This window comes from Bos mutus, chromosome 27 (genome assembly GCF_027580195.1).
Source record: "Bos mutus isolate GX-2022 chromosome 27, NWIPB_WYAK_1.1, whole genome shotgun sequence".
NCBI classification, from domain to species: domain Eukaryota; kingdom Metazoa; phylum Chordata; class Mammalia; order Artiodactyla; family Bovidae; genus Bos; species Bos mutus.
In genome coordinates this window covers 10,520,506-10,535,529 of record NC_091643.1, presented here as the reverse complement: position 1 = coordinate 10,535,529, position 15,024 = coordinate 10,520,506, and the positions used below count along the sequence as shown (strand labels likewise).

At 39.1% G+C, this 15,024-nt stretch overlaps 1 protein-coding gene across 1 annotated transcript in view; it reads left to right on the top strand.

The window, feature by feature from the left end:
- The first annotated feature begins 815 nt into the window (after positions 1-815).
- The window catches only part of IDO2 (indoleamine 2,3-dioxygenase 2), a 61,569-nt gene continuing 47,360 nt past the window's right edge, over positions 816-15,024 (top strand). Inside the window, 1 exon segment of the mRNA XM_005897536.3 lies at positions 816-1,015. Within this exon segment, the coding sequence (XP_005897598.2) occupies positions 917-1,015 (99 nt within the window). The 5' untranslated portion in view covers positions 816-916.

Genomic DNA, 15,024 nt, shown 5'->3' with positions numbered 1-15,024 from the left:
TGATCAAGTGAACAGAGAAATAGCTTGGAGATAAAGATAGCTCAGCTTTAGTCCATAATTAGTGGAGAGGCAGTGGACAGGGTTATTTACATGTATGTACTTCAGTTTACTAATCTGTAAAGTAGATCTGGTAGTACCTGGTTCATAGGTAAAATCACCCATTTTAGAGGTGGATTGTCAAAATATGTTTAATAAACATAGAGGGTTAAACAGATGATACATTAGGTTTTTCTTGAATTTGTTAATATCTGTTACTTTGTTTATCAAACTTCACAAAACATATATTCTCTGAGTGTTATTGAAGTTTTTTAAAAAATTAAACAGTATTTCTTAATGTCACTCAAAGTAATTATAATCTTGGAATATGCTGTTCAAACTACACACAGAACCCTTCAGAGGTTCTGATATGCCCACAGAGTCCTTGTCCCCCTCTACTCATGTCAATCACTGACATGTCTGTCTGAAAGTACTAACTTCTGGTTTTAATAGTTTATGCCCAAGACCCAGTTGTCAAAGTTCATCATGGACCAGGTTCTGTCAGAGTGTTTGAGATCAACAAAAACTCTTGTTTATCTCCCTTTTTCTAAAGAAGAACAGATTTGTCTCTGGGTTTAAAATCAATCTTCTTATATTCACATGTATGAAAAGAATTTGTGTGTGTGTGTGTGTGACGTGGTTTTGTTTGCCTTGTTTGTTTAAACCAGCAGTCTTTAACTGTTTACTCAGCTTTGTGTCAGAGAAAGTCCCATGGTAGTGTGGAATTTAACCTCAGAACAAGGTTCTCCCCTGTTCCTGAGACAACTGGACAACTAACTGTGAGGAAGAGATGCTATTCTGAAGCTCCCTGTGTCTTTGACATATTTGGAGCAGTTGTCTCTTCAGCAGCAGTCTCGGCACAGATACTTCAAACAACATTATGGAGCCTCAAAGTCAGAATTTGAAGACAGCACCATTCTTGACTTTAGGAAGATTTCACATTTCTGAAGATTATGGCTTTCTTCTCCCAAATCCTCTGGTAAGGCTGGGGTCTTAGAGCAAATCAGTATAGTTTTCTTGAGATGCTGATTTGTGTTTGTTTGTTTAATGATGTAGTCATTAAGAGAGATGCAACATAAATGCCAGGTCTGTGATGTGGGATGGATAATACAAATAAGTGCAGGTTGCTCACTCATGTCCAACTCTGTGACCCCATGGACTGTACAGTCCATGGAATTCTCTAAGCCAGAATACTGCAGTGGGTAACCTCTCCCTTCTCCAGTGGGTCTTCCTGACTCAGGGATTGAACCAGGGTCTCCTGCATTGCAGGTGGATTCTTTACCAACAGTACAAATAAGGCACAGGGTGATTACCAGCAAAGGCAAGTGACAGCTACAGCAGCAAGAGAGCAAGTGAAATGTTTTAATGTCATGTTTTTGTTTGTTTGTTTGTTTGTTTTTTAAATAGATTTCCAGTCATTCCAGTGATTTGTGAGCAAATGTGCAGTTATCAAAAAGAGAGAGAGAATTAGATAAAGATCAATTATATGATCCCTGGGTCTGGAAGATCCCCTGGAGAAGGGAATGGCTATCCCTCCAGTATCCTTGCCTGGAGAGTCCCATGGACAGAGGAGCCTCGTGGGCTACCCCAGTTAAAAGGTCACACAGAATCAGACATGACCAAGTGACTAAGCACTAAGGCAAGAAATTCAGTTTACCTTGCCTGGCTGCTGCTGCTGCTGCTAAGTAGCTTCAGTCGTGTCCGACTCTGAGCCACCCCATAGACGCAGCCCAGCAGGCTCCCCCGTCCCTGGGATTCTCCAGGCAAGAACACTGGAGTGGGTTGTCATTTCCTTCTCCAATGCATTAAAGTGAAAAGTCAAAGTGAAGTTGTTCAGTCATGTCCTGTTCTTAGCGACCCCATGGACTGCAGCCCACCAGGCTCCTCCGTCCATGGGATTTTCCAGGCAAGAGTACTGGAGTAGGGTGCCATTGCCTTCTCTGATCTTGCCTGGCTAGTGGTAGAGAAAAGAGAACACAGGTGGACCTCAGGTGTCCTTGAGGATAGCAGGAGGGATTCGATATTCACAGATATTGCTGTGAAGAGGAAAAAACCTTTGAGAACAAACTGAAACTATTTCTTATTTGTTCTTAATGCAGTTCCTTTTCAACATTGTTTAAATCTTTGAATGTGGTTGAGATGGAAAATGTTAAAACTGCAAGGGTTATTAGAAACTGAAGACCAGAAGTGGCTTGCCCAAAGTCATATTACTGGAAAAAGCAGAAGTACTCAGGACTCTTTATTTCTTTTTTTCTACTATGTTATAAATTAGGGCCAAGACTACTCAGTTAAAAATCTAGAGATCCAATGTTACAATCACTGCAATCATTTATTAGATCCAATTTTTCCTTCTACAGACCTAATTGGTGATTTAATCATGATTAATGATTGACCTAGAATTTAATTAACTTTTATGGAGTGTGATAGAGGAATACAGATGAAGATAGGATCTACTTGCTGATCCCCAAGTGCTACTCTGTAGAGCTGTTAGTTTTGAAATCAGATCTGCAAGAAACTTGAGCACTAACAGTAATGACTCCAGGGTGTTAGACGACAGTTGTGGCCCAAAACATTGGACTGTGTTCTCTGACCCTGCCACTAGGGTGACCAAGAATGTCCATTTGCTAGAGGCCAAAGGGGATTCCAAGAAGCAGGATTTTCTGTGCTAAGCCAGGAAAGTCCTGCACAAACCAGATACTTGAGTCATCCAAGGTTTTGCTTACTAACTCTTGTGACCTACAATGAATCATCAGCATTGCCTGACCCTCAGTTTTCACAGGCACTGGAAGAGATCTAGCCCCACTCCCACTGGACTGCTATGGAGCATGGAAGCACTTTCATAAATCCAGTGGACTGCTAGAAGCCAATTTGCCTGACCCTCAGTCCAGAGCTTATTCAAAACTTCATTTTGTGTATATAACTTGATTTAGGCACATTCAGATCATCTCTAGTTCACAAGAAAGAGCCAATCTACAAGCCAACACTCTCTTCTTGGGATTAAATATATACACTGAACTGAGAAAAATACTATTAAAATTATTGGATTGGCTGAAAAGCGTTTTCGGGTTTTTTGATAACATTTTATGTGTGAACATTGGGTGGGGCCACCATGATTGTGTTCCCATTCTTTGCAGTTTCCTTTCTTATAAATAAGAAAACCAGATGGGAAACAGTAACAACATCAAGTGATTGTGACTTTCTGAGACAATACAAGACCCCATCTGCCCTGTGGTCTGGTTGATGCATACTCCTTAGAAGAAATTTCCATTCTGGAACTCAGATAGAAATTTCCTGGCAAACTGGATCTGTTCTCACAGTCATTTGTCAGAGTTTTAAAGATTGCGAGTCTTTGTTTCAGTTTTAGTTTTCTCTCCCAAACACCTCCCTTTCTGGGAAGAGGTAGGGGAAGAGTGTTGAAACCAGAATCTGTCTCAGGTTATTCAGCTGACCAGAAGAGAAGCCCTCACTCATCACCAAATAAATAGCAGTGTTGTCACAACAGGTCACAAATCGAGAAATATCAGCCTGGTTTTGCTAAGGGCTTTGTTTGCTTTTAGGAAAGTGATGGGGTGGCTCTTCCGTTGTCAATCAGACCAAAGATGCCCTTCCAGCAAGCTTGGTTGTTTACCATAAATACTTAGAGCATGTGAGCATAATTATGTACCACGGTAGCAAAGATCATTATGTTCCAATGATTTTAATAGCATTTTTAGGTAAAGCTAATAAACACAAGAAATGGTTCTGATTTTTATCAGTAACAAAGAAGAAAAGAAAGCACAGTCAAACTAATGAATAAGCAATCATTCTGGCTCTGCGGGAAAGGGCTGACCTGGTTTAACATACTCTACCCTTCTGTTTGTATAAACTCTCAAACATCTGTAGGGTCTAACATTTCAGTGAGGAAAATGTGTCTCTTTTAGTCCCATAGGAAAGCCACAAAAATTGCTTGCCAGTCATGTAATCTGTGCGTGCATGTGTTTGGGTAGGTGGGTGGGGAGAAAGTTTTCTTTAAAGAATTTGAGCAAATCAGCTGGGCAGGAGAGGAGGGACCAAGATAGATGATAGCAGATTGGGGTGAGACCAAGGGAACTCAAATGTTAGGCTCAGGAATTTGCATTTCACACATCTGGTAAATGTCTTCCACAATGGCGTGTAAATGTATTCCTAGCAGGTTAAGTGCAGGCAATGTTCTGACAGTGATTGCTGGATTGTGTGCTAAAATTAGCTGGGGAGCCTAAATAAATACTGATGCCAGAACCCTAGCCAGTAGTTAAATCGGAACCTCTAGGCTAACTAGCTCAATACTTGAAAGTAACAGAATCTGTAAAAGACAGTGGAGGTTCACATGAGCAATGAGAGTTTTTGAAGGTTGTTTTTGGAAAGAAATGTGTTCCTAACTATGAGAAACAGTGAGAAGGGCTTGCGTGTATACTAAGTCACTTCAGTTGTGTCTGACTCTTTGCGACCCCATGGACTGTAGCCCACCAGGCTCCTCTGTCCATGGGATTCTCCAGGCAAGAATGCTGGAGTGGGTTGTCATGCCCTTCTCCAGGGGATATTCTGGGCCCAGGGACCAAACCTAGGTCTTTTAAGAAAAATAAATATACATATACTCTCCTGTAAAAATTCAAAGCACTTGTGAGAAGCAGTGGACTCCAGCTGTTTAGAAGGAAGAGTAGAAAAATTATTAACACAGAAGACCATAGTTTTCTAATGAAAAGTAGAGGTAGGAAGAAATCTAATATTTCCTTGAGAAAAAACTACCATTATTTACTAGTATCTGAGCTATATGCCTGACCATGTCAAATGAGATTTGAGGCAACGATGGCTATATTTAGTTTAGTTTAATCGCTCAGTCATGTCCAACTCTTTGCGACACTATGGACTGCAGCACGCCAGGCTTTCCTGTCCATCACCAACTCCCAAAGCTTGCTCAAACACATATCCATGCTTTATTTTATTTATTACATATTATATTACATATATACACATGGTTTATTACATACTACATAGCCATATAAATGGTTATATCACCAATAGATATATTATTATTATTATATCTACTATATTGCAGAGATACACACAAAGAGATCAGATTTCAGAACCCTGAGTGTAGATTAATAAAGAAAGGTGAGTTTGGGGGTGGGGAGGGTTGGACAGGATGTAGATTTCCATGCCAAAGTTAAGAAACCAAGAGAAATGTGAGGCAAGCCAATGGGGAAGTGATTGGACAATGGGGATAAAAATGGGGAAAAAGAGGCCAAGATGGTCCTAGAAACTGGAATCCGAAACAATGAATCCGCTCAGAGTTTTTCACCCTCAGGGTATCGAAGCTGTAGAAAAGCTTAAGACAACACGGGGAGAGCTGAGCTGAGTCATCTAAGAAAGGATGAAAAAATCATGCATCATGGAAATTACATATCTGCTATTCTCAGTCAAAATGAGGCTCTGGAAGTGAATTAATTTCCTAGGGCTGATGTCAAAATTACCAAAAATATGTTGCTGGCTTAAAGCAAGAGAAATGTACTTTCTTAGACTTCTGGAGGGAAGAAGTCTGAAATTAGGGTGTTGGCAGCATTCTCCTGCCCCAGCAAAGTCTCTCGGGGAGAATCCTTCTTGGCCTCTTCCATCTTCTTGGGGCTCCTGGCGTCCTTGCTCCCAGCAGAAGGACTCCACTCTCTGCTCCATCTTCACATGGCCTTCTTCTCTGCTCTGCAATCTTCCTCCCTCTCTCTCTGTCTTCTCTTATAAGGACACATGTCATCACATCCAGGTTTCCCAGGTAGCGTTAGTGGTAAAGAACCTGCCTGCCAATGCAGGAGACATAAGAGACATGGGTTTGATCCCCTGGGTTGGGACGATCCCCTGGAGAAGGGCATGGCAGTCTGCCCACTCCAGTATTCTCACCTGGAGAATCTCATGGACAGAGGAGCCTGGCGGGCTACCATCCACATTGTCACAAAAGACTCAGACATGACTGAAGCGACTTAACACACATCATCACATCCATGCTAATCCTTGGATTCTTATCTTGTGGTGACTAACTAAATGATATCAGCAGAGACCCATTTCCAATTAAGGTCACATTCACAGTTTCCAAGCAGACATGTCTTTTGGGGAGAAAAGGGTTGGCACAAGCCATTTGGCTCACTATAGGAAGTGAGGCAGAAAGATGAACAGTTAGAGAAAGGGAGATCCTGGGAGATGGAAACCAAAGCCTTGTTAGTTTTTTTTTAACAATTATTGATCAATTGATTTTGGGGGGGCTGCAGTGGGTCTTCACTGCTGTGAGAGCTTTTCTTTAGCTGTGGCAAGTGGGTTTCTCCTTGCGGTGGCCTCTCTACCTGAACACAGGCTCTAGGGTGCTCAGGCTTCATACTTGCAGTCCACAGCATCTGGAGCACAGGCTCAACAGTTGTGGTGCACAGGCTTAGCTGTGTCACGGCATGTGGGATCTTCCCAGACCAAGGACTGAACCCATGTCTCCTGCATTGGCAGGTGGATTCTTTACCACTGAGCCACCAGCGAAGCCCCAAAGGTTTGTTTTGCCCTGAGACCCCCAGAGCTGACCAGACAGGAGGGTAAAGGGCAATAAAACGTGATGGTGCAAAGCACAAAATGATCAAGGAAGTACAACGGGACTGTTAAATATTGACTGGTTTTGTCAGCATATTATTAACTTGTGTTCACCACTCTCTGATCTCAATGTTCTGAAAAAACTGAAGAATATTCACATGCTCTGCTGAAAATTGTAGCTTTAAGATCAGAGAAAAGCTGGAATATGAGAAAACACCTCATGAGCAAAGGGTAGACAGCTAAGCTAGCTCACATGAGCTCAAAGTCCAGCCTTGTTTTTCAAATGTGAGCACAGTAATTACATGACCACAGTTATATGGGAAAGCAGTCTCCATGTCAGCAAATTTGGAAAACTCAGCAGTGGGCGCAGAACTGGAAAAGGTCAGTTTTCATTCCAATCCCAAAGAAAGGCATGCCAAAGAATGCTCAGACTACCTACCGCACAATTGCATTCATCTCACACGCTAGTAAAGTAATGCTCAAAATTCTCCAAGCCAGGCTTCAGCAATACGTGAACCATGAACTTCCAGACGTTCAAGCTGGTTTTAGAAAAGGCAGAGGAACCAGAGATCAAATTGCCAACATCTGCTGGATCATGGAAAAAGCAAGAGAGTTCCAGAAAAACATCTATTTCTGCTTCATTGACTATGCCAAAGCCTTTGATGTGTGTATCACAATAAACTGTGGAAAATTCTGAAAGAGATGGGAATACCAGACCACCTGACCTGCCTCTTGAGAAACTTGTATGCAGGTCAGGAAGCAACAGACTGGTTGGAACAACAGACTGGACATGGAACAACAGACTGGTTCCAAATAGGGAACGGAGTACGTCAAGGTTGTATATTGTCACCCTGCTCATTTAACTTATATGCAGAGTATATCATGAGAAATGTCAAGCTGGATGAAGCACAAGCTGAAATCAAGATTGCCGGGAGAAATATCAATAACCTCAGATACGCAGATGACACCAGTCTTATGGCAGAAAGTGAAGAAGAACTAAAGAGCCTCTTGATGAAAGTGAAAGAGGAGAGTGAAAAAGTTGGCTTAAAACTCAACATTCATAAAACTAAGGTCATGGCATCCAGCCCCATCACTTCATGGCAAATAGATGGGGAAACCGTGGAAACAGTTGTTGACTTTATTTTGGGGGGGCTCCAAAATCACTGCGGATGGTGATTGCAACCATGAAATTAGAAGACGCTTACTCCTTGGTAGGAAAGTTATGACCAACCTAGATAGCATATTAAAAAGCAGATACATTACTTTGTCAACAAAGGTCTGTTTAGTCAAGGCTACGGTTTTTACAGTAGTCATGTATGGATATGAGAGTTGGACTATAAAGAAAGCTGAGCACCAAAGAATTGATGCTTTTGAACTGTGGTGTTGGAGAAGACTCTTGAGATTCCCTTGGACTGCAAGGAGATTCAACCAGTCCATTCTAAAGGAAATCAGTCCTGGGTGTTCATTGGAAGGACTGATGTTGAAGCTGAAACTCCAATACTTTGGCCGCCTGATGAGAAGAGCTGACTCATTTGAAAAGACCCTGATATTGGGAAAGACTGAAGGCAGGAGGAGAAGGGGACAACAGAGGATGAAATGGTTGGATGGCGTCACCGACTCAATGAACATGAGTTTGGGTAAACTCTGGGAGTTGGTAATGGACAGGGAGGCCTGGCGTGCTGCAGTTCATGGGGTCGCAAAGAGTCAGACATGACTGAGCAACTGAACTGAACTGAACTTTCCTGTATAAATATTGTATTGGAATATAATTGCATTGCAATGTTGTGTTAGTTTCTGCAGTACAAAAATGCAAATTATATATATATATGTATGTATGTGTGTATATATATGTGTGTGTGTGTGTGTATGCATATATGTCCCATTCCTTTAGAGCTTCCCTCACATGCCCCCATCTCACCCCTCTAAGTCATCATAGAACACCGGGTTGGGCACCCTGTGCTATACAGCAGCTTCCACTAGCTATCTATTTTACACATAGCAGTATATACATGTCAGTCTTACTTTCTCAATTTGTCCCATCCTCCTTCCCCTGCTGTGTCCCTAAGTCCATTCTCTGCATCTGTATCTCTATTCCTTCCCTGCAAGTAAGTTCGTCAGTACCATTCTTCTAGATTCCATACATACATTTTAATATACTATATTTGTTTTCCTGACTTACTTCACTCTGTATAATAGATTCTATATTCTTGCATGTCTGTTTATCTGACTCATATTTGTTTCTTTTTATGGCTGAGTAATATTCCATTGTATATATGTACCACAATTTCTTTATCCATTCATCTGTCAATGGACATCTAGGCTGGTTCCATGTCCTGGCTATTGTAAATAGCGCTGCAGTGAACATTGGGGTACATCTGTATTTTTGAATTATGATTTTCTCAGGGTATATGTTGAGTAATGGGATTGCTGGATCATACAGTTGTTTTATTCCTAGTTTTTTAGGAACCTCCATATTGTTCTGCATATTGGCAGTATCAATTTACATTCCCACTAACAGTGTAAGAGGGCTCCCTTTTCTCCACATGCTCTCCAGCGTTTATTGTTTGCAGATTTTTTGATGATGGCCATTCTGAACAGTGTGAGGTGATACATCATTGTAGTTGTCGTTCGCATTTCTCATAATAAACAATGTATATCTTTTCATGTTTTTGTTGGCCAACTGTATGTCTTCTTTGGAAAAATGTATGTTTAGGTCTTCCAGTCATTTTTTAATTGGATTTTTTTGTTTTTCCAATATTGACCTGTATAAATCTAAAAGGATAATCTAGAATCATGTTTCTGAAACTGTGGGTTATGGAGTGGGGAGATGGAAGAGGAGTAAAGATATGCTCCTATGGGTGCATAAATGCTGAGATGTTTAGTATTGTGTTTTAATCTCTGACTAGATATGGAAAGAAATGTTTTATATCATGGAGATAATGTGCAATGAAAAAACATTTTCCATAAAAAAGATTTTAGTTTCCTTCTTTTTTCCAACTCAGGTTTTTGAATCTTTGGGAAATTATTCTCTGGGATTCATGAAAATTATTCCTTAAAGTCAATTTTATATATTCCTTTAGTTGAGAAACAGTAGATGATTAATATTACAAATTCTGGTTCACAGCACTGACAACACTATAATATTTTTGAATTTGAATTTGATTTGAATTTGAAGTCTAGATAAATCTCTTACTAGTTTTAAAACTAGCAAGTCATATTTGCTCTCTTTTTACCTACTTTACTTGTGTGAGGATAACATGTCATGTATGAGGAGGATCAAATTAAGAAAACCCCTCATTATGCTGACACTCTGTGATTTCAGTCTGAAACTAAAGACTAAGCCAGGCCCAGGTCCAGGTCCTGTTAACAACAGGATAAGTTACTACTATATAATATAGATTTTCTAAATCATGGCCAATTTGAGAAGGAATATGTTATGACATTTCATACCATAATTATGTCAATATTTATCAAATTATGTCCTAATTTGATTTTATAGTATATAATTACCATAATTGTCTCCCAACTGCTTTTAATCACAACTTCCTGCTGCTGCTAAGTCGCTTCAGTCATATCCGACTCTGTGCGACCCCATAGACAGCAGCCCACCAGGCTCCTCTGTCCCTGGGATTCTCCAGGCAAGAACACTGGAGTGGGGTGCCATTGCCTTCTCCGTAATCACAACTTAAGACCCCATTATTGATTAAAAAAATTCTTTCAATTATATATAATATCAGGTTAATGTGTACTATAAATTGACCATCCTCTGCTTGAAATCTTACTTCAAACTCCTTTTATTGAATATTTATTTTATTATTAATCTTTAGAAATTAGGAGACTACTAAAATTCAGTGGCACATCATTAGCGACAAAATTTTTTATGAAAAAAATCTAAATGTGAGTATTTTGTTACCAACTTAATAAATTCATATCAAGTTCACATTGGAAGATTCTTAAAAGTAGGAAATTGATTATTCATAACTCTACCATAAAATCAATATACCTTAGGTATCTGGGGATAATTTATCTAAGGGTGTGTATGTTTGGCTATGTATTTGTCTGTGTATATATGTGTGTCTATGTGTTTGCAAAGCTGCAAAGTTGTAATTCTATTGCATATCCAAACCTGCATTGTGTGTTTTTAACTCAATGCTATAAAATAAAACTGCCTGAAATTAATCAGTCTTAACAATATAATTTTAATGGTTTCATTAAATCCTATTTGCATGATAAAACATTCCAATTTAATGGCATTAGACATTTTGGTTAATTTTCCCTCTATAAATACAACCAATATATGAAACTTCTGATGGTTTAATTCAAACCAACCAAGTCATTCCCACAAAAATTGCTTATCTTGTTCCTAAAATTAACTTGTAATCGTGAGCTAATTTTGAGGACGTTTGCTTAGGATGCTTCCCCATTCTTCATTCTAACCTCTGGGCATTCACTCTCTCTAGTGTCAGATTAATGTACCTCCCCTGATTCGCTATTTCTTCAATTTTTTTGCTGGGATTTTTTTTATCGTTTCAGTCCACTGCATATTTTTGCACTACTTTTAATGTTTCAGAACACTTAGTTTACAGATGTGAATTAATGTGAACTCTCTGCTCCCAGCCTAGAAAACAATTTTGATAGAGGATGAAACCAGAACAAAAGATGTAGTTCCCCTAGGTGGATGAATCAGTTTGTCACCAATGAAAAATTTTAATGCTTGTCCAATCTTCATCGTAGAAACTCCTGCGCTCTTATTCTAAATGGAGACAAGTGGGCAGAGATGGTGAACCCCTCTCTGTAGTAGCTGCTGTCCAAATCTACAGAACCTTAGTACCAAATCTATTTACATCCTCCAGAAAAAAAGACAAACAAAAAGAAACAGTTAAAAAAAAAAAAAAAATTTATCGTTGCCAAGTTCCACCTTGGAGGGCATTTTAACATCCATTTACTGTTACTTTGGGGCATCCCTGGTAGCTCAGATGGTAAAGAATCCACCTGCAGTGTGCGAGACCTAGATTTGATCCCTGGATTGGGAAGATCCCCTGGAGAAGGGAATGGCAACCCATTCCAGTATTCTTGCCTGCAGAATCCCCATGGACAGAGGAGCCTGGTGGGCTACAATCCAGGGGGTGGCAAAGAGTCGGACACAACTGAGCGACTAAGCACATTGTTAGAATCATAAACTTTGGCATGCCCTCAAACAACTTATCAAAATATTCTTTCTAAACATTTTCTATACTTTTTCTTGGCTTTTCTGATTTTACGTATTGTAACAACTTTCCAGGGGCCTCCCTGGCAGCTCAGTGATAAAGAATCCACCTGCAATGCAGGAGACATGGGTTCAGTCTCTGGGCGGGGATCCAGTGGAAGAGGGAACGATAACTCACTCTAGTCTTCTTGCCTGGGAAATCTCACAGACAAACGAACTTGACGGGCTCCAGTTCATGGGTTGCAAAAGAGTTGGATACATCTTAGCAACTAAAAGACAACAACAACTTTCCAATGTCAAAATATGCTCACAGTAATGCCAAACATGGGTTGGTCTTTTATACTAGTGAATTCAGTTTGATAACATTTTATTTAAGAATTACCTTTTTGTATTCATACACCACAGTAGTGTTACAGTTTCAGGGGTTAGTCCTGAGGGTCTGTTATCTTCACAAATTGCATTAAGTGCTTTCTCATCTTCATCTGTGCTCTGGAACAGATAATATATTATCATTCTTAAGAAAGGACAGATTTTAGGTGATACGTTTTTAATTATATTTTTCATTTCCTCTATGCTTATTGGCCTAGAAGCTTATTTCACCTAGAAGATTTCACACTTCTAGGTGAAAAAAGAACAAACAAAAAACGACCTTTTACAGTTTTTCAATTGGGGTTTCAATTCAGATTTTCAAAGTATTAGCAAAATTAATTGATATCATTCTTCTATATTTCATTGAGAATGGAATTTTTTAGTTCCTATAATAACCCCTTTATAATATATAGTTATTAAATATTATTTAGTCAGTGTTCACTTTGTACTAGACCTGTGTTAACCTTAACTACGTATTTTGTAATTGAGTCTTGCAGTAATCTTTATTATTCTCCAATGACTCCTGTGAATGAATTCATCCCTGTCTCTGAAATCTAGCTCTTGGCTGCCCACCTTTCTTTTTCCACCCTAGTGCAATCCACCACCATTTCTTCCTGGACTGTTGCTTTGTAATCTGTCTTTATTTCCCCTCTTGCCCAACTATAATACACTCCCTGCATGGCAGTCAGAGTGACCCTTAAATTAAAAAAAAAAAAAAAAATCAAACCACGTAACTCCTCTCTTTAGAACAAAATCCTATACTTTGGTAAGGTGTATCCTTAGGGACTGCTCGTGCTGCCTACCCATCTCTTCAAAGTCATCTAATATTTCTGTCTCCTCTTTACTTGGCAGCTATGTCACACCAGCCTCTTTCCATTTTTCCAGTCTTTTATTTCCCTAAAAATCATCTCTTTCAAATTCTACTCAGTCCAATAGATCACATTCTAATTTTTATGATACTAACATTATCATCCAACTTTTCCGTATTGACATTTGACTGGTTTAATTTCACTTAAACTTTTAATTTTTTTTTTTTTTAGCTTTCTGTACTATTTTCTTAACCAGAAGCTGATTTCATGAACCAGTATAATACAGTTTAGTGTTTCTATAAAATACATGACTCCTATAAAATCTGTTCTTTTTTAGATTATAAATGTATTGAGAAGAACTATCCAAAGCAGAGCAAAAGGAGGGCTGAGTTTTAGTCAATATCACCTGGAGCCCTGTCTAACTAGCAGTTTCACTTTAGGATTACTTAATTACCTTCCTTAAGAACTATGCTTCTTTTTTGACATGCTACTTACTGTTGAGTAGGACTGAATCTCTGAAACAATGTGTTAACTTGCAAAATTTTGTTCAAAAGAGCTGCAAGTGATTTCTTTTGAGTAGAAAATATAACCCTAAAGTTTGTGATGGTTGTGCCACATAAGACATTAACCCATTACCATGTCTTTTAACATAGAAATTAATTTTTTAGTGTTCATTCCTTAAAAAACTGGAAATAGAACTGCCTTATGATCCAGCAATCCCAGTGCTGGGCATACACACTGAGGAAACCAGAAGGGAAAGAGACACGTGTACCCCAATGTTCATCGCAGCACTGTTTATAATAGCCAGGACATGGAAGCAACCTAGATGCCCATCAGCAGATGAATGGATAAGAAAGCTGTGGTATATATACACAATGGAGTATTACTCAGCCATTAAAAAGAATACATTTGAATCAGTTCTAATGAGATGGATGAAACTGGAACCTATTATACAAAGTGAAGTAAGCCAGAAAGAAAAACACCAATACAGTATACTAACGCATATATATGGAATTTAGAAAGATGCTAACAATAACCCTGTGTACGAGACAGCAAAAGAGACACTGATGTATAGATCAGTCTTATGGACTCTGTGGGAGAGGGAGAGGGTGGGAAGATTTGGGAGAATGGAATTGAAACATGTATAATATCATGTATGAAACGAGTCGCCAGTCCAGGTTCGATGCGATATACTGATGCTTGGGGCTGGTGCACTGGGACGACCCAGAGGGAGGTATGGGGAGGGAGGAGGGAGGAGGGTTCAGGATGGGGAACACAGGTATACCTGTGGCGGATTCATTTCGATATTTGGCAAAACTAATATAATATTGTAAAGTTTAAAAATAAAATAAAATTAAATTAAATTAAAAAAGAAAAAAAACAACTCTAAACACTTCAGTATATCAAGTGCTTTTGAAGGAACTTGTGTGTTTACTCTCAGGAGGTGCTGGAAAGTACACTGAACTTTGAGTCAGAAGTGATTTGGCCTGACCACCAACGAGATGTGTAACCTTGAGAAAGTTTCTTAATTTCTCTGGCTTGAACTTCCTCTATTTTGAAAGAGCACTGATGAGATAATCTATCCTAACTCACAACACAAGTGTAGATAGATTAGAGAAGTAAGCATCAACAGTTAAACTAGAAATATTCTAAAAAGAAGTAATATTGGGACAAGAAAACTTTCTAAGTATAACCAAAAACCCAATGCATAAATGAAAATGCTGGCTCATTTGACTACCCTGATACGAATGGCAGTTTCACACCTGCACCCAAAATGCAATGACAAAGCATAAGACAAGATATTCAAACTCATCAAAAATCACAGAAATGTAAACAATACAATGATAACATACAAAATTTCTGGAAAACCACACAAACTTCTGAGGGTCATTACTGCTAGATGAGAGGATGAGAACAAGAGTAATTTTACTTTCCACCTTCCAAATTCTATGCTTTTTGACTGTCTTGCCATCAACATTGACTACATTATTTTAATCATCATTTTTGAGAAAGGAATATTTTTGGATG